The sequence below is a fragment of the Myxocyprinus asiaticus genome, chromosome 21 (assembly GCF_019703515.2).
Source record: "Myxocyprinus asiaticus isolate MX2 ecotype Aquarium Trade chromosome 21, UBuf_Myxa_2, whole genome shotgun sequence".
In the NCBI taxonomy this organism is placed as follows: Eukaryota; Metazoa; Chordata; class Actinopteri; order Cypriniformes; family Catostomidae; genus Myxocyprinus; species Myxocyprinus asiaticus.
In genome coordinates, this window is record NC_059364.1 from 22,875,001 (window position 1) to 22,900,203 (window position 25,203).

Here is a 25,203-nt window from a genome sequence, read left to right on the forward strand (position 1 = left end):
CATTATACAAAACACTTTGTAGTGTGGCAATAGCCTATATGGTGTAGGATAGGAAGTGGGAGTTTGATTTTATACAATTATTGTTGCTGTTGTTGATAATGAATGACGATGATCCACAATAACATGATAATATAAAACCTGTATGAGACATAAACTGTGCGAAACCTGTATGCTTTTTCAAAGCTTTCCGAAATGGTATGTATTAGTCATTAGCCGTGCCAAGGCAATAAATAAATAAATAAATAAACATTTTCTATTTGAACTGCATGCGTTTTGTGTTTTTGATGATTTATAAATGTATTTAATTATATTTTTTATTTTATGTCTCTAGATGAAAGCTTTCAATTCGTGAATCTCAATCAAGACCTCATTTTAACTTAACATTTATAGGCAATATCAGTCAGCAGTGCTTTGGCATGTAAGCAACGAAAATATCAGATACGATAATAGGCTAAAGCCTACAACTCAATATTATTAAAGTCAGTCAGAAACAGAACTTAGTTGGAGTGTCTTTGCATTCTAGTCCTCCAGCAATAATATGGTAAATTGGGACTGAGGAATTCTGGTCGCTATTATTGCTTCAGAACCATGGACAGCGACCCTACAAAACGGACTCTTGCAAATGGTTCCGACATCCATACAGACTTTACCTTTGAATAAGCTTGTCAGTAAATACGGCAAACATGCTCAGGATACACGTTCGTTTCAAATACGCACAGCTGTGTAACGATTTTATCGGAATTGATGATGTAAGTGCATGTATCGAAATACTCCACCGAATAACCTGTACACCTTTCCCACCTACAAAGAACATCCCTTAATTTTGACCATGCAATAATTCTGACTGATAAATGTATTTCAGCATTAAACAACAGACAACATAGATGCACGCTGCATTAGTAGCCTATCTTATATAGGGCAGGCAAATAACATGTAGGAAACGTTCAGCTTTTTACCTGTTGCAAATAAATAAAACATTTTAATACAAGAAAAGAAAAGTCACACAGAAACGAAAGAAAAGAAACGAATCACACATGTGTCATTCCAGTTAAGTTGAAAAGATCGGCATTAAAGACTGTTTTTGCGCAATGTCTGATTTTTATTTTAATACTTCACAACGTGGTTCTTTTGCCAATGTGTCATTTTGGTTCACACAGGCTTACTCTTAATTGCTCAAAAGGAACACTAAGGGGAAGCAATTGCACGTTTTGGGGTCCACTTTTCCTGTTTACATGAAGTTTGAGCTGGACTGGGCTAATGGTGAGATTCGCAGATTCATTTCCCCAATGCATTTATAAAAATAAATAAATAAATAAATAAATAAAAAAGACGAATGCTTGAATTAGCTTTTTGAAATGGAATATTTCGGTGACGAGGTGTTCTTTTCATACTAACCTTTCACTTTCTGCTTTTTTCCCCAACATGTTTTTTGTAAATGTTTTTTTTTTTCGCCCACCTAAAATAAAATTAATATTATAAGTCTACTAAAAAATGTATAATTGAAAATGTTACAGGTTGAATTTTGAAAATGGTGTTTTGAAATATTAAAGGACTTAACCCAAGAAAATGTTGTTATCTGAGTCGTTCTGTGCCTTAATTTTGTCCAATTAAAGGTAAGCTTATACATTTAACAGATATAGCCTATAAAAAATACAATAAAGGAAGAATTTGCACAATCAGCTGCAACATTGGAAGGGGCCATTACTGTACAAAAGAATGTTTTGGAGAAACCACAGTCAGGTTTGGCATGTCTTGCACATTTGCAGAAGAGCATTAGAATAATAGCGTAGGCTAATTAGCGATGCAAATTTGCAGCTGTGTTTGTTCTTACCTGCACTATTTGTAACATATAGCTAATGATCCTATAGACATATTATTTTGTACTACTGATATTTATAGTAAGGTTGAGATAGGTAATTTACTCCACAAGAAAATAAGCCTGTAACGGTCTCACAAACCACACTGATAAACGATCAACAGTATTCCCTAAAAAGATCTTTGGATTTGTTTTATTATTGAAAACAGGTCCATCACAAATGTGTACAAATACTTCTAGAAATGGTCTTTTGGTGCACGAAACTGTTTTGAAATGGAGCACATTTCATGCAACATTGTAATGCCTCGATGTGAAACGAGGCATATTTATTCACCCAGACAACGGAATAATGAAGAAATGGTGCCAAACCAATTAAAAATAAAATAATAATTTGTAACTCCCAAAAAGACATTAGTACACTATTGCACGAACTATAACAACTCTCAGGGTGCATCTCTAAAGGGAGGCTGCAGCCTAGTAGGCTAAGGCCAGGCACGTGCACACATAGACATCAAAGGTGGCTTGAGCACTGCACTTTTCTTCCTCGAGAGAATGTGCCCTTTTTTCTGGGGTGCTTATATATATATATATATATATATATATATATATATATATATATATATATATATATATATATATATATAAATGAATATATTTATATATTCCTGTTTGCGCACAGCTTCCCTGTCAAACAAATATATTTATTGAATAAAAATCTAAATATCAGGTCGGGAGATGAGACTTTGTTGAGTTCCGATGCCCTCCCTGCCTCCCACCCTCCCTCCGCGCCTCCGCGCAGCAGTGCAGCACACATCGGCACATCAGACACACAGACAGGCAGCCCCTCCCAGCTCCTATCCCAGTTGTGTTTTTCTTGGCTTGTGTGGAGGTGAGTGGTGATGAACAAAAGACTAAGCTACCAGTGCCTCGACTTTACAGCTAATTAGCCAAAAGACAAAAGACAAATATAGTTAACTTGTGTCTTGCTAACATGCATTACTCATGAGCTACTAACTAATGTAATAAGTTAGCTAAAGTTTAGCTAAGGCAATATATCATGGCCATACAGGCTAATGTACTGTACTTAATGGAGACACTACAGGTGAATACAGTAAAATTTGTGTCTAATAACGTCATCACAATCGCCACATTGATATGCAAATTAGGCGTTAACTAATTAAAATGCACTAATTTGCATACATTTGACAAGGCACTGCAGGTGAATAGGATAAACAAAATAACTAAAGCATATCACCACAGAACTTCCCCAGTTAATGACTTACATCAAGAGTCTTTTCCCCTGAAATGTTATGTTTAAATATGCAGATTAGATTGTTTTGTTTAGAAGAAATCTACAGATGCATATAATATTTATATAATAATAATATTTATTATTAAATAAATAATTATGAGAAGTGCCCTTTTATTCCACTTGAGCCCCTGCCCCCCAAAATGTCTGTGAATGTCCCTGGCTAAGGCTGTGTCCTTCCTTGACCAGTCCTTCTGAGGTTGTAGGCTAGACGACTCCTCAGTATTCAGCGCTAGAATGAGACGGTCTAGTGAGTGTGCATGGCGAACCATAAGCTTAGAACCGTGTGCTATTTTTCTTTTTCTAGTTTAGAAACTCCGTATACTTCAGAAAACGAGAAATATGTCCATAATCCCTTAATTATTTTAGCAAAATGTTTTATTCACAAAGCTAGAGTCACTCAAAAAGCCTTTATAATATATTTTGCAACACTAATCTTAGAATTTATATTTAAACCCTTTCAAATATGTAAAAACAGAACCCTAGACTTGTAAAAACTATAAAACGTTTAAAGCTTTTCAAGTTCATGTAATTGCCCTTTTATTAATTTGTGATTTGTATCTTCTAATTTTTTTCTACATATTGTCATTGCTGCAAATGCGAATAAAAACTTGAAGAGAGAGGAAAAAAGTAAACTGCGTTTCCGCCTCCGCGGTCACGCAACTCGTTTACTATGGAGTTATATATGTGCCAAAATTCTGTAAAATGATGTAAATACGTGCAAAATGATATTTTGCTAAAAAATAATTTATCTGCGTGCGCTCCGAACTTTAGACTGCCAAACGTATTCTGACAAATCCTGCCTCCTATGTCAGGATTGGCTATTAGAAGCTGCTTACAAGTGCTCTGCGATTGGACAGTTGAGGTAGTTACAGCAACCATGAACATCTCAGTGTAAATGTAGCAGAAGAGTCAACAGGCACAATGGTCCAAGTTCAGTACATACTTTATATACTCAGGATTACGTATTTAAAATACAAAATATAAGTAACTGTATTCCACTACAGTTACAATTTAAATCATTGATAATTAGAATACAGTTACATTCAAAAAGTATTTTGATTACTGAAGAGATTACTTTGCATTTTATCATAATTTGTTTCATTTAATATTTAGTCCTTTCAGATGGAAAACATTTATACATATAAATGATGTGATTCAAAGTGCATTTGAACAGCAGTAAAACACTTTCTTATGATGTGTTACATTCATACGAGCAGACAGAGAAGTAAGTTTGAAGTAAGTTTGGAGCAGAAGAAATACAAATAAACCTTGTGTAAATTGTCAGCTTTACGCTAAGATAAAATCTATTTCTAGCCATTTTACATGCACATTACCAGGCACGATCATATTTTTTATCAAGAAAATTCAAATTGGATCATAATTTCTTTTTTTCTAGTAAGACCTTTGATATTAGGGCAAAAATCATATTCTTGATAATAATTTTTCTACTGTTTCCCTGTAAAAAATATCTAAAAATCCTTAAAACAAGATCAATTAGATTTATCTTGTTTTAGAAACAACACTGCATAAGATATTTAGGTTTTTCAGAGAATGTATTTTTAACATGTGTATTTTGTCTCACTGTACTGGCAGAGTTTTTATAGTCAAAACAAGTGAAAAAATCTACCAGTGCTGAAGAAGAAATCCAAAGTATTTAGAATACGTTACTGACCTTGAGTAATCTAAAGGAATACGTTACAAATGACATTTTACAGCATGTATTCTGTAATCTGTAGTGGAATACATTTCAAAAGTAACTCTCCCAACCCTGGTTACTCATTTCCTTTCTTGAAAACAAACTATCCCCTTCTCCTCTTCCTCTTGTTTTTATTAGCAGTATGATTTGTGGTATAGCCAGCCAATCAAAATTTACCACCTCATCGCTGATTGGCTTAAATTCTGGCACATTATAATGCTTTGACCTTGTTGAGCAAACAAGCAGTTAAAGTTATGAGCACACGCAGAGTGGGTAGGAGGAGAGAGTGAGTGAGATCTTGCACACGCAAAAAACAGTGGAGTTATATAAATTACAAACAGTTGTTTTGACCTCTTTTGTCCCTCCTTTTCTTAAAAAAAAAACTGAGGTTACAGTGAGGCACTTACATTGGATGTGAATGGGGCCAATTTTTGGAGGGTTTTAACACAGAAATCTGAAGCTTCTAATTTTATAAAAGCACTTACATTAATTCTTCTGTAAACCTCATGTAGGTGTAAAGTTGTTTAAATCGTCATTTTTACAGTCATTATAGGGTTTGTTGACATTACATCGCCATGGCAATGAAGTTGTAAAATTGGCTATAACCTTACACAGAAAAGGTTAGTATGCGATTTTATCACACTAAAATCATGTTATCATGCATATTGTTTACATCTTGTGTCTTTAAAGGTGCACTCAGTAATTGTCTGAAGTATGCTGAAGTGGCTTACATTGGCTTACTGATACCTAGTGGCCTGGATGCTGCATCATTTAAACACAGTAGTTCAGTTACCAATACCATTGTAGAAATTCACTATGAGCAGTAAGCCAGGATTAATTTAATTCACGAATGAAAGTGTCCAATAACATGGAAGTTACTGAGATTAAGCCAGTAGTATTCAGCTGGTCATGTGATGCTAACATGGCTGCACCCATGAGGCACCACTGACCCATGTAGAATAAAAGACCTTTTATACTGATATGACTGAACTCTTCATCTCACATGTGTGTTCATGATTTTATGTTTCAAAATTACAGTTAATTTCTTTAGAAGTAAAACTTTTGCACCTTTAACGTCTATGGATTGCCCCATTCAGTTCCATTGTAAGTGCCTCACTGTAATAAAGATTGTTTCTTTTTTTAAAGAAAAGGAGGGGCAAGTAAAAATTTATTTTTGTGGTAATCAATATTATTGATTAATATTGCACTCTTTTGTCTTTGTGTCATCTTGGACTTACACTGACACCTAGCAGCTTGGATGCAGTATCATTTAAAATATTACAATATTTTTCAGTTTCAGATGCCATTGTGTTATTATTATTATTATTATTATTTTGTATTCACAGTCAGCCATGACTAATTTAATCAGTGAGTGAAAGTGTCAAATAACAGCACAGTTACTGAGATTAAGACCCTGTCCCAATACACACACTTGCGGTCTTGACCACTTGAGTGTGCATGCACGAGACAGGAAGTAAGTGTTCGAGACTGTCCCATGTCTAAAACATGCCAAAGCTCAGTGCACTTAACCCACACTAAATCCACACAAGCGAATACCACTTCGGAGCAGTCTTTCAGGCTAAGTGTATCCCAGAGTTCATCACGATCAGGAGCTCACACCCCGCCTACCTGAGCGATTGGTGTATTTTCACCATGATGACGTCAAGGAAAGCTTTTCAACATAAGTTACTTATTATAATCATATAAGTGAAGCATATATTTATTTTAGTATAAATGAAAGTATTCAACATTATATAAGATGTTTAGGATGAATTAATAGCAGCATCATAATTACAAAATATTATTTATGTGTATATTTATACACCTCTTTGTTATCATTCTCGTCCAGTAATCACCTTATTTTGTTTGTTCTTGCCTAATACTGTTGGTGATTTTGGTCATTTATCAGCCAGTGTGGCATACAATATGCGGTCTAGTAAATGTTGTTTTAAAATAAAAAATGTATCAACTAATACCAAAGGTTCTTTCTCATCTTTATGTATATAAAATATACATTTTAATGCTTTTTATTTGTTGTATGAAACCACATACTGATAAGTTGTGTAAAGCAGTCTTTGGTCATCTTATATAAATGACAAGCCAATGCATATAATTTAAATGGTTTGTATTAGTAGCTATTAATGGTTCGCACAGGTTTATAGAATAAAGTTTAAATATTTTTTATGTTTTATGCAGTGTATTGAGAAACAAAGTAGAAAGAAATTGCTTATATTTCATATTTTACAGCAGTTATGGACAACTCAATTTTACAGTTAAACATGTTCAAAGTATTGAAAATCAAAATGAGTAAAAATAATTAACTTTTAAAATTATTTTCACACAATAAAAACATTATAAAAAATTTTACTTACATATTTTCTACAGCACAATACACTTCCAACAACCAGTAGTGTATTAATAAATAAAAAGATGGGTAACATTTTCAGTTATTTATTATTTTAAGTAGGCTATAACAGTCACTGCTACCAAAAACAATCAGTCTTCAGCTGAGTGAAACAGCTGTCGCAACCAGCACCAACATCTTTAAGTTTACGAGTGTCGCAACATACAATCAAATGTCATCCACACACTCGCAGTCTTCACGTCTACTTGCACACTAGTGGCCAAACACCGGATATATGTAAGACAAGTGGGTAAGTAGGCAAGACCAAAACCGCAAGTGGGGGTACTGGGACAGGGCCTAAGTAAGCAGTATTCAGCTGATCATGTGATTCTGACATGGCAGCCCCCATGTGCGGACCTCTCCATGTAGAATAAAACAGCTTTTATAAGGTTACTGATATGACTGGATTCTTCATTTTAATGTGAGTGGTCATGATTTCCTACATATATTACTAAATTACAATTCATGTCTTTAGGAGTTAAACTTTTTTTAATGAGGAATAAATTACTGAGTGTACCTTTAACTTGTATTGAACCCAGAATATTCCTTTAACCTATAAAAACATACATTCATAGCTCATATCTAAAGGTTTTAAATGTTATGTATATTAATAATTTCAGGTCTCTGTTTTAGTCTGCACATGTTCTTATTCTTCGTAAAATGTATGTATTCCCTTGGACATTCATCTCATATACAGTACTGTGCAAAATCTTAGGCACATAAGATGTTTCCCAAAAACATTTGTCTTAAGATGGTTATTTATATCTGCTACTTTAGTGTGTCAATAGGAAATATACATTTTATACTCCCAAACATTACTTTTGCAAATAGAAGAACAGGGAGCCCTGCAACAGATGGCATGGCCCTCACAGAGCCCCCCACTGAACATCGGGTCAGTCTGGGATTACACGAAGAGACAGAAGTAATTGAGACAGCCTAAATAAATAAAAGAACTGTGGCAAATTCTCCAAGAAGCTTGGAATATCCTATCTGCCAACAACCAAGAAAAACTGTGTCCAGGTGTAAGTAGGAGAATTGGTGCTGTTTTGAATGTAAAAGTGTTCACACCAAATATTGATTTAGCTCTTTTTCTGTTTACTGGACTTTGTATGACGTTACTTAATTAATGAAAATTATTAATGTCATTATTTTTTTAAGAAATCCTCACTTTGAAAGTTTTTTACAAGTGCCTAAAACTTTTGCACAGTACTGTATGTGAATTCCCCAATCTTCTTTTTTTTACCGGGGACTGCAGGTTTAAAAAATACAAATATTTCTGTGCCACTAGCGTTGCTAAACGGAATTGTGAAAATAATCACAGTTGTCAAACAGATTCCAGAAAACTGACCCGTCTTCCCATCCCAAACTCACAACAGTTGAGCCAGTGTTGCTGTGTGGGGCTGGACGGGCTGCTCAAACAAACAATGTTATGATAGAGCCCCATCGCTTACAATTATCAAAGGAATCAACCTACAACAGGTTTACTAATGGTGGTCCCTGTATAATAAACTGGTATACGAGAAAGAATTTTAACATGGAGAAAACGACACACATCAGCTCTACTTCAGCACTTGCCTCACACAAGCTACTCTTCTCGCATTAGGCCAATGAGAAGTGTGACCGACTGTAGTGATGGGTCGTTCATGAACGATTCGATCATTTTGAACGAATCTTTTATGTGACTCAGAAGAACGAGTAGTCTCAGAGAGTGATTCGTTCATTTTGTGTTGAACAAAACATTCCATTCGTTTGTTTCGTGAAAACCGCATAGGCGCTGTACAGGAAACAGAAATGATTAGTTCACCTCTGGAGTCTTCTGGTCCGAGTAGTTCGTTCTTTTGTCACGTGACACACGTATACGGTATGCATTGCTCACACAGGAAACAGAAATTATTAGTTCACCTCTCAAGTCTTCTGGTTCGAGTCGTTCGTTCTTTTGTCACGTGACCGCCGTATACGCTAGCATTGCTCACACAGGAAACAGAAATTATTAGTTCACCTCTCAAGTCTTCTGGTTCGAGTCGTTCGTTCTTTTGTCACGTGACAGCCGTATACACTATGCAGTGACAAAAGAACGAACGACTCAGAGACACGAAGATTCCAGAAGTGAACTAATCTTTCTGTTTCTCATAATTTGTCCTTGGCTGCATTATCAGTTTTTCCTTATTGGGACTATAATCAAAGTTTGCGTAAGTAGACGTGTTGGGAGGATTTGGCTATTGAAAATGTAACATTTTAATTTAATTCAGCTTAAATGAACGAAATGACGAATAAAGATTCGTTCATTTTGCTGAACGAGACTCAAAGATTCAAGTCAGTAAAATGATTCGATCTTCCCATCGCTAACTGACTGCGACGTTTGAAAAACATTTATATTCTCGCGTCACTGAGCAAAGCATCTCGGGAGATGTCTGTCCGCTGGGCGCCATATTGGAGCAACAACTATTGTTATAAATTGAGACGGGGCTGCTGCTGGCTGAGTTTACATGTTTTCTGCGCGTTTGTTCTGAAAATATTTGGACATTTCTACGCAAGGTCATGAAAGAGATGTCAACGTAAGTGTTTCGTGCACCCGTAGTGAAGTAGTTTGGGGAAGCCGATTAGTTGTAGAGGGAGACTGCAATGCTACGCTAGTTTAGCTTGTTTATTTGGCTAACGGTTAGTCAATGGGACTATAGCAGATAAGTGGTCTGAGTATGTGTTTTTAAGTCAAGTAATTACTCGTGCACATTCCAAATGTCCACGTTTCAGCCTGGTGCATTTAAAATCTATTTTGTTACTATTGGGCAAGCAGTCTTGCCTTTGTTTACAGAAAAAAACAGTGTCAGTGGTAGTTGATGTGAACGGTGGTAACCAGTGTGTTTCAGTGTTTGTTTACGTTTTAAGAAACGAACTGCCTTTATAACGTTATAAGAACTGTGACATACATTATATATCTATATACAGCCAAGCGTCATTGTATAGATTTGGCTCTTTAATTAGGCCTGCATTTCATGTTTCGTCGCCCTGATAAACAAATGTTTGAGGTACTGTTGGTCGTGTGTCCATCAAAACTTGAAAAACAACATTTACTGGGTTACACGTGACAAACGTTCACAGAGAAACGCATTGTACACGTTATGAGGCACGTTTGGGTGGTATGTTTAGACTGTCATATGTTATGTCTAAATCAACCATCTTTCAAACTGGTTGTAGGTTTAATACGTTTATTTTATTTAGTTCAGTGCTATTTTTGTGTTAATATTTGGTTATCTTTGTCTCTAATGTGTTTACAGTGTAGAATGAGACTTGGGGTAACATAATTAATTATAATTATTTTCTTTATCACATTATACATTTGCACATATACAGTGAAATTCTTTTTCCTCACATATCCCAGCTAGGCTGGGGTCAGAGAGACTTGGGGTAACAGTAATGTTAGCATGACCTGTTCCATGCTCTTCTTTATTTGCAGAATTGGTAACAGTACGCTTGGCGGGCAGCAGCCTCGGAAACATTATGGCATCACATCTTCTATCAGTCTGGCTTACCCCAGAGAGATAGACCATATCTACACTCAGAAGCTCACAGAGGCTATGAAACCATTTGGAGTGTTTGAGGGTGAAGATGAGCTCAATCACAGGTGAGCAGGGGGCTTTAAATTCTGCACTCCGCAATCATGGCACCAACACTGACCCTGAAAAAATTATTTTATCTCCCACTACTAGTGGCCAAACATGCAGAATACTTCTTTCTGTATTTTACAGTGTGTTAGGGTTTTGGACAGTCGGGTGAAAACAATGCTAAATGCACATAATAAAATGCAACCATGTGTAATCAGGCATAGTTTGGATTAGGGTTGCGCATAATACCACTATTGTATTTTTTTAAATTTTGTATTACTTTTTCTCCCCAATTTGGCATGCCCAATGCGCTCTAGGTCCTCATGGTGGCATAGTGACTAGCCTCAATCTGGGTGGCAGAGGACGAATCTCAGTTGCCTCCATGTCTGAGACAGTCAATCCATGCGTCTTATCACGTGGCTTTTTGAGCGTATTACTGTGGAGACCTAGTTCGTGTGGAGACTTCACGCTATTCTCCCTGACATCCACGCATAACTCGCCACGCGCCCCACTGAGAGCGAGAACCACATTATAGCAACCACGAGGAGGTTAACCCAACGTGACTCTACCCACCCTAGCAACCGGGCCAATTGGTTGCTTGGGAAGCCTGACTGGAGTCACACAGCACGCCCTGGATTCAAACTTGCGACTCCAGGTGTGGTAGTCAGCATCTTTACTTGCTGAGCTACCCAGGCCCCCTACAGTATGCCACTATTAACAAAATATCACCATACCAAACATTTTTAAATGATATGATCTCATCGTGTTGCTAATTTCGGTACCATACTCCAGTGCAGTGCTATTAACACTGTCATACTTAATACACAGATTGCGCATGGTGGTCAATGCATCCTACATGAATTCCTCTTTCAGTGATTTCAGCTCGTTACTATTTCCGCAATTCATTTTGAATGCGGAGCTTATTATAAACTACCGTCAAAAACACACAGGAAGAACATAAAGGTCCATCAAAATAAAAGCTCTGTAAAATATAATATTCAAAGTAATGGGAATAACAGTACTAATTAACTATTTAATAATACACTTTTATTATCGTCATTACTATCATAGTTAAAAAATAATATTATTATTTATGTAAGCAATATTACAAAACCAAGTGTACTGAATATCAGCAAGCTGTGATTCAGCCATAGCAGCCTTGTGCCACAGGTAATCAATTTTTTTTTTTCATTAATGTTTTCATTTACTCTATACTATGAAGATCTGTTGTGCAGCATTTTATTTGACCAAAATTGCTAAATCTATTTTGATGACTGTTTTTATTAAAACATAAAACATGGAATCCAGAAAAATTTAAATGGAAAACACAGAATTTGTGCTTTATGCAGTTCTTTTAATCAGATCCCTTTCTGTGTAATATCTTTAATAATCTGAGGCTATTTATTTGTTACCTAAGTATCGATACTGAGGTACCAGGGCTGGTATTGTACCGAAGCCAAAATTTTGGTATTGGAGCAACCCTAATTTAAATGTCAAAATAAATAGGATTATTTACTTTTAAAAGGGAGAAAACACTTCCCATATCTATGTTGTTGATATGCAAGGGCAATCCAATGAATCCAGTGAGTCAAACGCTACAGTGTGTTTTGCTCAAATTTATTTGTAATTTAGTAGAAGCTGGCCAAACTTGGCAGATGCCAACATTGGCTGTGCAATTTTTATATTCAGCAGCCTAATACAATGTTTGGCCAAGTGTTTGTTCCATGTGTTAGGCTACAAAAATGACAGTTTGCAGTTATATATGCATTTACAAAATCATCAGTTGTCCTACTCAGTCTGATCATTTCAACCTGATATCATGTTGATCATTTTGAATATTTTTTGGCTTTTGCAATTCATCGTTATATTGATAATTTTCAGTGTTTGATTTTAATGACAGTTTTGTGTACCTTGTGTATGATAACTAATTTTGATACTGTTGGGTCTAGTCTTGATGACCAGTGTAAAATATGTGGTTTTTAAGCTAAACAAGTCGAGAGGTTAAAAGCATTCAAGATGCACCTTTTTGGATGCACAGCTTTTAAAATGCCTTGTCCTTTTTCTCACACATGACTTGCCTTTTAACTAAAATAATTTTATTCTAAGATAATCCTTTGTATTTAAAAAAATGTTTTGGCTTTTTTTTTTTTTTTTTTTTTTGCTGGCTAATGGAATGTCCTGTTGACTTGTGATAACTATTAGGCAAAAGATGGTTGCATACAGTTTGCCTCTAACATGCACTACATGATGCAAGATTTCATGTGTACTGATTTTTAAGAGGTAAAGAAGGAAGACACATTCTCAAGTATTTGTTTTCCTTGCTCATTAATGGTAAAACTTTAAGCAAATGAATGATTATCTGAATTATCTCAAAATGGTCACACATTATAGGGCAAGATATCAAGGATATTACAAATATAAAGTTATTGAATAGAGTAACCACATGGTGGTGTAGTTTGTCACTTTTTCTGAAGATGAGCTTGGTGTAGTGGGCCCTATGCAAGCATGAGTAAATTGATAAAGTAGAAATTAAACAAGCATCTAAAGCTCATCTGAAAACTTTTCAAATTAAAATATGTCATTTCAAATTTTTTTCTTCTTTTTTTTTTTTTTTGCATTTGGAGGTTCAATAAACATACATTTAATTCTCCAAATATATTGTGGCCCGTATTTATAATGTAGGTTTGCACTGTGTCCTGTATGTTTATGAACATTAAGATTGTGAACTGTAGGCTTGCAGTTCTTGGGAAGCTGAATTCATTTGTGAAGGAGTGGATTGCAGAGATCAGTGAATCAAAGGTAAAGAGTACTCCTGAATCTAAGCACTATTTGCCTGATCACCATTTTACATAATAGAATACTTTTTATAAAATCAATACTTCTTTCACAGAATCTTCCCCCATCAGCAGTGGTGAATGTTGGTGGCAAAATCTTTACTTTTGGGTCATATAGGTTGGGAGTTCACACAAAAGGTACATTTGTTGAAACCACAATAGAATGACTTTTAAAGGTCAGGCACTATCAACCAAGGGATATGTACCCTGTTTGCAAATCAAAATGATGTTGTTCTCTTTAGGTGCTGATATAGATGCTTTGTGTGTTGCCCCTCGTCATGTTGAAAGGATTGACTTTTTTTCATCCTTCTTTGAAAAACTAAAAAGGCATGATGAGATCAAGGATCTACGGGTAAATATCTTTTTCAGTTCCTCATTTACACCTTTATCTCAAGTTCCTGTAATCTTTTAAGAGTGATTTGAATCCTGTTTTTAATTCTATTTCAGGCTGTGGAGGATGCATTTGTACCGGTGATCAAATTCAAGTTTGATGGCATTGAGGTAAAGCAGTCATGATATGATGTCATGATATGTCATCTGTTTGATATTTTAATGCTCAAACCCTGTTCACACCAACAGTGATTTTATTTATTTATTTTTTCATCATCACTAAAGATCGCTGTACTGTTGTTAGCTAGCTAGTAGGCATTTCTACTCTGGATACTCTGTCATTGGTGGGCTGTGTGGCCATACCTTTTAAAAAAAAATCAAAATGAGGTGTTTTGCCAGAATGTTTTTATTTTATTTAAGCATTCTGCAGTGGAAATTATTTGTATATTTTTACAGCAGTCCATAATACAAAGTCAGGACAGGACAGCGATGCATGTATCAAACTCGTTTAGAATGCTGACAATTTCTTATCAATATAAGTTGCATTGCCAGTAGTCACTCATCTCAGCAGAAATTGCCAACTCACTTTGAAAATTAATTGCTTTAGTTCACTGCAAGATGCTGTCAGTGTGAACGCCCCTTATGTCATAATCTGTTCTTCTACACAGATTGATCTGCTGTTTGCAAGGCTCGCTCTGCAGTCTATTCCAGATAACCTGGACCTGAGAGGAGACTCTCTCCTCAGAAACCTGGACATCAGATGTATTCGCAGTCTAAACGGTAATACCCTCCCTCCATGATCCTTACCTGTGATTTTAAATATCACATCTGTAGTCATGCATGCTCTAGTTTTCTCAGTGCAGTCTATTTTTGTGTGATTCTTTCATAAATTGCTTTTTGTTTTCTACAGGTTGTCGTGTTACTGATGAGATTTTGTATTTGGTGCCTAATAAAGAGAATTTCAGGTTGACGTTGAGAGCCATTAAATTGTGGGCTAAACGTAAGTCTGTTTTGAAGTTTGCCTATTTTGACCTTTTATCGCTTTTTATTGATACAGTAGTATAAGAGAACAGGAAATTAGGGGGGAACAGGAATTAGAAAATGTACACAAACTTTCTTCACCCGCAAGAGCACCACAGCTGTAAGGTGTATGTATGTTCTCTGCGTATTCTGTGTACTATGCTCTGATGTCTCATAAGGAACTTTGAAACTTCCAACCGCGTATGTTCCAATCATACCTTTGCAGGCACAATTATGTAAAGTTGCTCATAAGCATTTAAAACTTTTAATGCATTTCACTGACATTTCTACACCTTTAGGACGTGGAATCTATTCCAACATGCTAGGATTTCTGGGTGGAGTTTCCTGGGCTATGCTGGTGGCCAGAACATGTCAGCTGTACCCAAATGCTGTCGCTGCCACACTCGTGCACAAGTTCTTTCTGGTCTTCTCTAAATGGTGAGATCACAGCAAATCAGATCTGTGTAGTGGAACTGAAACTTCAAGTTTTGTGTTAATGTGTAGTCCCTGTCCTGTATATCTGGAATGTCCATTGTTGTGGTGTTTCTATATATCCATATCCATTTCCTTTTTTTCGTTGTTCCTTCCCATATGCATTTTTGGTATAATTTACTTCATCAGGGAATGGCCGAACCCTGTGCTTTTAAAACAGCCTGAGGACAGCAATTTAAATCTACCAGTGTGGGACCCACGGGTTAGTGTTCTTATACTTTATTCATACTGATGATGCAGTGTTTGTAAATATTTGCAAAGGCTTCTGTTTCTATTACACCCTCTGTTGTTGTATCCTTAGGTGAATCCATCAGACAGGTACCATCTGATGCCAATCATCACTCCTGCTTACCCACAACAGAACTCTACCTACAACGTGTCCACTTCAACACGCACCATCATGAATGAAGAGTTTAAGAATGGTATGTAATTGAGATTCAAGCTGGGCAGATTGTCTCTTATTGGCCAGTTCACTTAATGCTTCTCTTGCTCATGTTTTCAATATTTCTGTTTAAAGGTCTCACTGTTACAGATGAAATTCTTCAGGGTAAGGCTGATTGGTCCAAGTTGTTTGAACCACCCAACTTTTTCCAGAAGTACAAGTAAGTGAATATCCACATTCAATGTCATATCAGAGATTGCTTCCAGAGAACGTAGAATGTAATGTTGATTTGTTTGTTGCAGGCATTACATTGTCCTCACTGCCAGGGCATCCACTGAGGAAAACCACCTAGAATGGTAAGGGCACATAAATGATTGTTGAAAGAGAGGATTATTATTAAAAGACAATGAGAAAGACTACTCTAAAATGAGCAGTTTCACTGTCTGCACTCTGAAATCTGTCCTCTGACATTGAGTCATAAGTATGGAATCATAGACTCTTTATATAATCGTTTTCTTGCTTCCACAGGATTGGACTGGTGGAATCAAAGATAAGAGTGTTAGTTGGAAATTTGGAGCGCAATGAGTACATCACTCTTGCCCATGTGAACCCACAGTCTTTTCCTGGGTCAAAAGAGAACCAAAACGAGTAAGTAAAGAATCTTTTGTTGTATTGTGAATAATTTTATAGCATAGTAATGGTATGTTTTGTGATATAGTATTAGTTTACCTATATATGAATACATATTTAAATTGTGCCTTAATTGTAAGGTTTTCTGTTACAATTATGAGATGGTTGCTTTGCACACTGTGATCACAGTTGGCAAAGCCTGAAAAACTATACCGCTCAATTGACCCCCCAAAAAATCTGTTTATATACATTTTTACACGTCTGTTTTCACAGGAATGAATTTGTGTCCATGTGGTTTATTGGAATCAACTTCAAAAAACTGGATAATTCTGACTGTGTGAATATTGACTTGACTTACGACATTCAGTCCTTCACAGACACTGGTAAGCTGCTAAGCTTCTGTTTTGTTTTTGTCAAAGGGTATGTCCTTTTTTAAACTTGTAATTGTGTTATATGTAGTTCGGGGGAATTTAAAACTCTGGGTCTATTGTAACATCTGAAAGTATTGTTCCATTGTAGTTTATAGGCAGGCTAGCAATATCAACATGTTGAAGGATGGCATGACCATTGAGGCCACACATGTGAAGAAGAAACAGTTGCACCATTACCTGCCTCCTGAAATTGTTCAGAGGAAGAAGAAGGTAAAAGCACTCTCTCATAGCTGAGAGTTTACAGAAGAGAATTTGGTAGTGCTGTAAAGAAGATAAACCTTGATCCTGTTTCTCTTCTGGGCAGAGTTTGGGAGATATAAACCGTAGTTCAAATGGTGGTGGGTCAAAGCGCTGCTCACTGGATAGCAGTCAGCTGGACAGCTCCAGGGACACAGACACGAGCACCCCATTCAGCTCACCTACACCAGTCATCAAACCATGTCAGTCAATCTCCACACCTGAAGACAGGTAGTGTATATTAGTGACAGCTGTCTAGTGGGATCTCTACAAGGTATTTGTTGCATATTTTGAATGACCTGTCAACTACTTGCTGTCCAAAGGGCTAAAATGCCCTTTTCAAAATAGTTAATGACTCATGACTGCCAGGAAACTTTTTTTTTTAAAGCATGGGTCACCTGATCCAGAAATGACTAGGCAAGAGAGCAGCAAAGTGGAAAAGAACATTAAATATTACTCATGTTTTTTGCTTCAGTGCGAAATGAGAAATATGACCAATTGCACCAATAATGTCCTCCTTTTCAAAAACATGATTTGTGAAGCTAGGAGTAATATCAAATGCTTTTACATATGTATATTGCTTTAAATGACTCTTTGAACTGACATAATACAGACTGCAAGCACTAAGCTGTAGTTTAAGTTGGTTAGCTGACTTAATTGGTGTATTCTATTCAAGCTTAGTTTTCTTTTGTTTATTATGAACATTTACATTCCTTAACTTTTTTTCCTGTAGTATTAGCCCACCCAAGAATTCAGTCATTGTTTTTATGGACGGCTCCCCAGCATCAGATCCATCTCCTCCGAAACCAGAACAGGGCATGTCCATTCCAGTCATCGGCTCCAGTAAGTGCCAACAATTGGCTGCATCCGAAAGCTAAGGCAGCTGCCTTACTGCTTCAGTTAATGGCTTAAGCAAAAGCATTTTTATATGAATGTACTAGTCTCAGAACAGTTTGAAAGGCACTGTATTTTCATACTACCTCTGTATACAGCCTTCGAAGGCAGCGTTTTCCAGCTTTTGGACTTTGCCTATATCTTCCATAATAGACTTAATGCATTGACTTGTGGGACCATTTATTGTGGAATCACAGTTGTTAGCAGCGTTCATTCTGATTTGTTACTTTCCACTCATTTGGCACTTTTTCTCTCTTTCAGAGCCCGTGGCCACTCCAGTTGCCAAGCTTACAGAACTCCCCACTGGCAACACCATTCCCACAGTGGTGGGCCGCAGTGTGATATCACGTGTGACCTCACCCTCCTTTAGCCCCACTGAACTGCCCAACAGCTTAAATGGAATTGCACCAAAGAGACCTCACTCTCCATCTCTAGAGGAGCCACCTAAGAAACACAAAGATATAGAGGTGATGAGCTTTTCACAGGCAGAAAGTGCACAAGCCAAAAAATCCTTTACAAGTTCATCTTTATAATTTGCTCATCTAAACTTTAAGTCTTTCTTCCACACAAAAAAATGGTATTGGCTGATGGCCTCAGTCCCCATTCACTTTCATTGCATCTTTTTTCCATACAATGAAAGTGAATAGTGACTCCTTTTGTCTTCCACGGAAGAAAGTAATATGGGTTTGAATGCCTGAGGGTAAGTAAATAATTACAGAATTAAACATTTTTGGTGAAAAATCCCTATAATATTGTTATCTTTTGCTTCAGATGTTCTCTGATGACTCTGCGTTTAAAGAGCCGTACCCTCTGACTAGCAATGGCCTGGAAAGGGGAGATGGGCCAACAGTGGTGAGGGCTTTTTTTCTTTTTGCATGTTTATTGCCTCAGGTGCTGACCACATTTGGATTTTTTTTGTTGAAAGTGAAACTGTCGTATTGCATCAACAAAATAAGGTCTCACGCAATGTTTGTGCAAAAACAAATTGCTGAAAACATTTGTTTGACAGGAGGGTCTTGTCGTAACACAACCTATGCCCATACCAACAATTGACACATCAAGGACACAGGTAAGGGCCATGCAAGAATTATCATAGTTTGGTGTCCAAATGGAAATTGGAATGCTTTTTGACAATACTGTATGTCAGAATGTCTTTGTGTTTTCAGAGACTACCCAGTAAAGAGCTTCCAGATGCATCTTCACCAGTCCCCACCACAAGCAACCTCCGTGTGATTAAAAATTCTATCAGGCTCACACTTAACCGATAGCAGTATGCTCTCTACAGGTAACACTGATTTTTGCAACCCCTCTTCAGTTTGCACTTTTAATCAATTTTTCCCCCCTTTTCAAACATTTGTCTGCATAGGTCATCTCTCAGTGTGAGAGTCCCTTTTGTGTAACAGCAGTGCTGCTTTTAAACTGTGCTACTGATATTTGGCTGGTCTTCCTGCTTGTTGCAAAGTTATCAGTGTAAAATATTGGAGTGTTGTTTTTTTTTTTTTATGCCTTACTGTGTCAGAATGCTTGCTTGGTAAACATCTATTTGAGCTTTTGAAACAACTTGTACAGTTGATGTACTTTGTATATAACTTTAAAATCATTGTTAATCTTTTTGTGCCACCTTAATGTAGTTTTTATTAACATAAAAAAGTTGAAAAAAAATTGTCCTGTTTGTCATTGTCTATGAAATTCTTCATTGTTTGTCAGAGGTTTTTCCCTGCGATTTTGTTTTTTTTTTTTTTTTTTTTTTCCCCCTCCACTGTATAGTTTCTGGGAGGACCTTTTGTGTGGGGTGCAAGTGAACAGTCATCACTAGTAACTAATAACCATGACCCAATTACCCATCACAATCAACTCAGCTGCCACCCCAAAGTTCCGTTACGTGCTCAAGAGCAAAAGAACAGTATTACATCTGCAGTTGTTGATGGTTTATTGGGCCACTGTTTCAAGGCAGTTTGCTGGAAGCTTTGGATTAGTTATTTTGCTAAATGATTACAGAATGAGTGTTGGGTTTTGTGTGTGCATGAGTGTAACTCCCTGTGTCTAGGGTATCACCCCTGCGCCTCCCATGGAGGTTTGAATGGCAGTGTCTCCTGAACTTCAAGAACAAAAACTAAATGAGATTTCTGCCCTCTTTCCATGATTTTCCTTTTTTTTTTTTTTTTTTTTTTTATTTCCCTCCTTTTCTTTTTTTGCCACAAGCCACTGTCCTTGGGCGTACTGTTCATTTTGGGGTTTCTTAACATTTTATTTATTTGTACCATTATCATTTTAATATCACATGCATTGCAGTTGGATTTCTTTTCTTCTAGACCTCATTTGCGTCGCCAATATTCCTGTTACCTTTAGTACAATTTAAAAATAACTTGTCATATTCTTTTTGTAGGGCAAAAGTTGTATTTCAAATGTATTTTTGTATGCTTTGTAAACTGCCTTTTACATTTAAGAACATAAAATTCACAAAACCCCAATGTGTCTCATGTCCTTTTTTAGGATATCAATAATTGCAAATATGAATTGTGCTGGAGAACGTAAGAGTTTAAAGAAACAAGTACACCTGAGAAAATAAATGTGTATACATTAATACATTAAAAAAATATTTTTTACATACAGAGTAGGTGATAAGATTGTAACTCTCACTGCTTGATGACGTAAACTACAATGGGCCATCAGTGTGACGTACTAAGTATTGTGGTTGTAATCTCGTAGCTCTTTAATCCCATTTCTCATGCAACACCTTGGACATGAATTGCCTAAGATACGTAAAACTAGATCTGTTTTAGATGAAATTACTCTGACGTCACACCGCAGGAAACCGCGCTTCCGCGTTCTTTCGAGCAGCAGATTTCAATGGTGGAAATAGGCAACGCTGCAGTTTTAATCAAAATAAAAGTTATTATAAAGGAACATCTATGGTTTACAGCGAAGAAAGTATGTGGGTTCTTTTCTGAAATATCGGCAAAACAAGTTTAAACGGTTCAATGAGCCTGTATGACTATGTCAGTCATGTAACTGGTTGAATACACATCCTCACACGTTTAACACACTTCTACAGCCTAAGAATGTAGGTACTTAGAAATGAAACCTACCATCAGACATACAATATGCGTCTTAACTGCTTAAATGATTAACCCACTTACAATAAATAATACTTCAATATGATCATATTCCATATCAAAACTTAATAACATTTCGATTGAACAATATTATTTACTGCATTCAAAACAAATGCAAAGACATCATTTTCGCTTTATGACATTATTTTTATTCACTTATCCTTTCACAAACAGTAGTCCACGCTCTGCGGTGGTGCAGACGGATTTGTTCCTCCCGTTATATCGCGGTCTTGATCAGATAAGATCATCGTTAGATCATATTTGACTTCATATCTGTCACAGTGACAGCACTTTGGGAATTAAAAACAGTCGTTTGCGATCAGAGTTTATGTGATTTCTTCGTTAAATAAAGTTAAAATCCACCAGCAACTACTGCGGGTCAGTTGTGTCTAATAGAGCAGACGCGACTTATCATCATTTATGTAAAATCCTGTGTTTTTCCTGATGAAACGATCTGGTGGCAATGTAAAGAAGCCCTTATCTCCAATAATCTGTTGGAAACGGGGTGTTTCAACCCCCACAAACAGCACTTTTTGGGCAGTTTCATCGCAATTTGAGCAAAGCCCCATATGGAGCAACTCATTTCTGGGCTACCAAAACAACCCGGAAGGGACGGGGCGTTTGATTGTAAATAGTACCTTCATCTATTGACCTTATTCGCTAGCGCCATCTTTGATTTTTAATGGAAATGGAAACGAGGCTGTGAGGGATAAACTTACAGTCTCTTCAGTGGCACGAACGGTATAAAGCTGTATAAAGCTCCTAGATCACATCTGTTTTTCCACAACTCATTGTCTGGAGTTCCTTGTATACTGAATGACCTTGGACAGATATTTGATCAATGTTTTGTCTGCGGAATGATCCAAAAACACTTTAAACTGCAGACCAGCTCATTAAAGACATTGTAAGTCTGTCTATCCCTCACAGCCTCCTTGTCATTCCCATTAAAAATCAAAGATTGCACAGCTGTGAATAAGGTCTATCCACCTTATTTTTCAGCGAATTAGAGCGCCGCCATTATCAACCGTGAATGTGTACCACTTCCGGTATAACCCAATTCCAGCTATTTTAGCTACACAAAAATACTACATTATTGATTACAGGCTGGCAATAAATGTCAACATATTATCATTAATTACGATTTTCATAAACACATTGGTTTTGATCGCAAATAGTTTTACCGTTTATCGCATTCTGCCATCGTTTTATCACACACCTTTGCACAGGCAGAATGAATGAAATCAGGTGCCGACATGACTGTCCTCCAGAGAGGAGAAAGCTGCCGGGGAAATGCTGCTTCAACTTTCTTTGCACCAAAACTGCATCTTATTTCATTTTTATAATAAATAAGAAATGCATTTTACTCTCCGTTCTTGTCAGAGAGCATTCTCAATATTTTAGCGGTGCAGGGAAGTACACAAACGGACACGCAGATCTCATTCTTATGGCTTATGAAACATCACCGTTGTAAATAAATAAAGGCATCACTGGAGGTTATGCAGGTACATATAAATGGAGGTTTACATGGAAACATGAAAGACTTCATCGTCACGATCTCGGTAAAGAAAGAAGCAGATTTTATTACCATCTCTTCAATACAAGAACACAGCAACAAGTGATTTACTTTTTTACTATAAATGCTGATGTTAGAATTTATCAGACATTGCCACAAAATTCTGCTGTATATCCTGTGGTTGTGTGATGGTTTATAAGCCCAGATCACTAACTCTGGTATTATTATCCTTCTATTTATTTACACTGTGGTAAATGCCAGCGGAACTCTTACTCATTCGCCGGAAATGCAGCCGCTGCTTACTTCCGTATTGCAAAATAAGGTAGATAGGGTTAAAAAAAAAAAAAAAATTGACAGGTTAATAAATTCAAAACGTAATTTCTCTAGAACCAATGTTTTTCTTTCTCTGTTGTTGGAAATAAACTTCCTTGTTAGTGGGGGATTCCCACTGCCTGAAGGGGGATTACCCTAACCTGAAATTATGTCAACATATTAGTTAAAAATTTTTTTTTTAAAAAGCAGCGTCCGTTTCAAAGAATATAATGAACGACTATCTAACAGATTTCTTTTTAAAATGATTATGAAACTATAACATACGTTTAAGCTAAGCAGTTTTAGAACAAGTGTTTTTTCTTTTTCTTTTTTCTGCCACATTTACTCCGAAGTTTTTAAATTAATGTTATAACGTAGCAATGGTCATGGACCCTGTATATAGCTAATTCAGACTAGTGCCATATTTTGACACCCATACAGAAATCTTGATACATGAATATGTTCATATATGGTTTTCAATTATATTAAAGTCACATACTTGTACATATATGCAGCATGTATATTAAAATACTTTAAAACTGGCCATTTTCATATATGTAGCATATATTTTCCCCAATACTAATGGAATTTAAATATATGTACACATACAGTTGAAGTCAAAAGTTGACATACACTTAGGTTGAAGTCATTAAAACTCATTTTCTAACCACTCCACAGATTTCATATTAGCAAACTATAGTTTTGGCAAGTGATTTAGGACATCTACTTTGTGCATGGCTCGAGTACGTTTTCCAACAATTGTTTACAGACATATTGTTTCACTTTTAATTGACTATATCACAATTCTAGTGAGTCAGAAGTTTACATACACTAAGTTAACTGTGCCTTTAAGCAGCTTGGAAAATTCCAGAAAATGATGTCAAACCTTTAGGCAATTAGCCAATTAGCTTCTGATAGGCTAATTGGGGTCAGTTGGAGGTGCACCTGTGGATGTATTTTAAGGCCTACTTTCAAACTCAGTGTCTCTTTGCTTGACATCATGGGAAAATCAAAAGAAATCAGCCAAGACTCTAGAAAAAAAAAATTGTGGACCTCCACAAGTCTGGTTCATCCTTGGGAGCAATTTCCAAACAGCTGAAGGTACAATGTTCATCTGTACAAACAATAGTACGCGAGTATAAACACCATGGGATCACACAGCCATCATACCACTCAGGAAGGAGATGCATTCTGTCTCCTAGAGGTGAACGTAGTTTTGTGCGAAAAGTGCAAATCAATCCCAGAACAACAGCAAAGGACCTTGTGAAGATGCTGGAGGAAACAGGTAAAGTATCTATATCCACAGTAAAATGAGTCCTATAGACATAACCTGAAAGGCTGCTCAGCAAGGAAGAAGCCAGTGCTCCAAAACCACCATCAAAAAGCCAGACTATAGTTTGCAAGTGCACATGGGGACAAAGATCTTACTTTATGGAGAAATGTCCTCCGGTCTAATGAAACAAATATTGAACTTTTTGGCCATAATAACCATTGTTATGTTTGGAGGAAAAAGGGTGAGGCTTGCAAGCTGAAGAACACCATCATAACCATGAAGCATGGGGGTGGCAGCATCATGTTGTGGGGTGCTTTGCTGCAGGAGGGACTGGTACACTTAACAAAACAGATGGCATCATGAGGAAGGAAAATGATGTGGATATATTCAAGCAACATCTCAAGACATCAGCCAGGAAGTTAAAGCTTGGTCGTAAATGGGTCTTCCAAATGGACAATGACCCCAAGCATACCTCCAAAGTTATAGCAAAATGGCTTAAGGACCACAAAGTCAAGGGATTGGAGTGGCCATCACAATGCCCTGACCAAAATCCAATAGAAAATTTGTGGGAAGAACTGAAAAAGCGTGTGCGAGCAATGAGGCCTACAAACCTGACTACAGCAGTTCTGTCTGGAGGAATGGGCCAAAATTCCAGCAACTTATTGTGAGAAGCTTGTGGAAGTTTACCCAAAACGTTTGACCCAAGTTAAACAATTTGAAGACAATGCTACCAAATACTAACAAAGTGTATGTAAACTTCTGACCCACTGGAAATGTGATGAAAAATAAAAGCTGAAATAAATCATTCTCTCTACTATTATTCTGACATTTCACATACTGAATAAAGAAGTGATCCTAAATGACCTAAGACAGGCAATGTTTTCTACTATTAAATGTCAGGACTTGAGA

General features: G+C 36.6%; 1 protein-coding gene across 1 annotated transcript; it reads left to right on the forward strand.

The window, feature by feature from the left end:
* The first annotated feature begins 9,618 nt into the window (after positions 1 to 9,618).
* LOC127412210 (poly(A) polymerase gamma-like) lies at positions 9,619 to 19,355 on the forward strand. The gene is made up of 22 exons (XM_051648411.1): positions 9,619 to 9,783; positions 10,683 to 10,850; positions 13,563 to 13,629; positions 13,721 to 13,802; positions 13,907 to 14,016; positions 14,112 to 14,165; positions 14,663 to 14,774; positions 14,905 to 14,994; positions 15,314 to 15,452; positions 15,636 to 15,708; positions 15,808 to 15,928; positions 16,024 to 16,108; positions 16,191 to 16,244; positions 16,417 to 16,536; positions 16,792 to 16,901; positions 17,038 to 17,159; positions 17,254 to 17,417; positions 17,920 to 18,029; positions 18,342 to 18,547; positions 18,852 to 18,932; positions 19,090 to 19,149; positions 19,247 to 19,355. Exons 1-22 carry the CDS (start codon positions 9,767 to 9,769, stop codon positions 19,346 to 19,348), a joined length of 2,247 nt encoding a protein of 748 aa, XP_051504371.1. The 5' UTR covers positions 9,619 to 9,766; the 3' UTR covers positions 19,349 to 19,355.
* The last annotated feature ends 5,848 nt before the right edge of the window (positions 19,356 to 25,203 follow it).

What these genes read in the sequence shown, in the direction of transcription:
- LOC127412210 (XM_051648411.1), top strand. An exon ending in GAAGATGAGCTCAATCACAG is followed by an intron (nt 10,851 to 13,562) that starts GTGAGCAGGGGG and finishes TGTGAACTGTAG; the next exon opens with GCTTGCAGTTCTTGGGAAGC. An exon ending in TACCAGTGTGGGACCCACGG is followed by an intron (nt 15,709 to 15,807) that starts GTTAGTGTTCTT and finishes TTGTATCCTTAG; the next exon opens with GTGAATCCATCAGACAGGTA.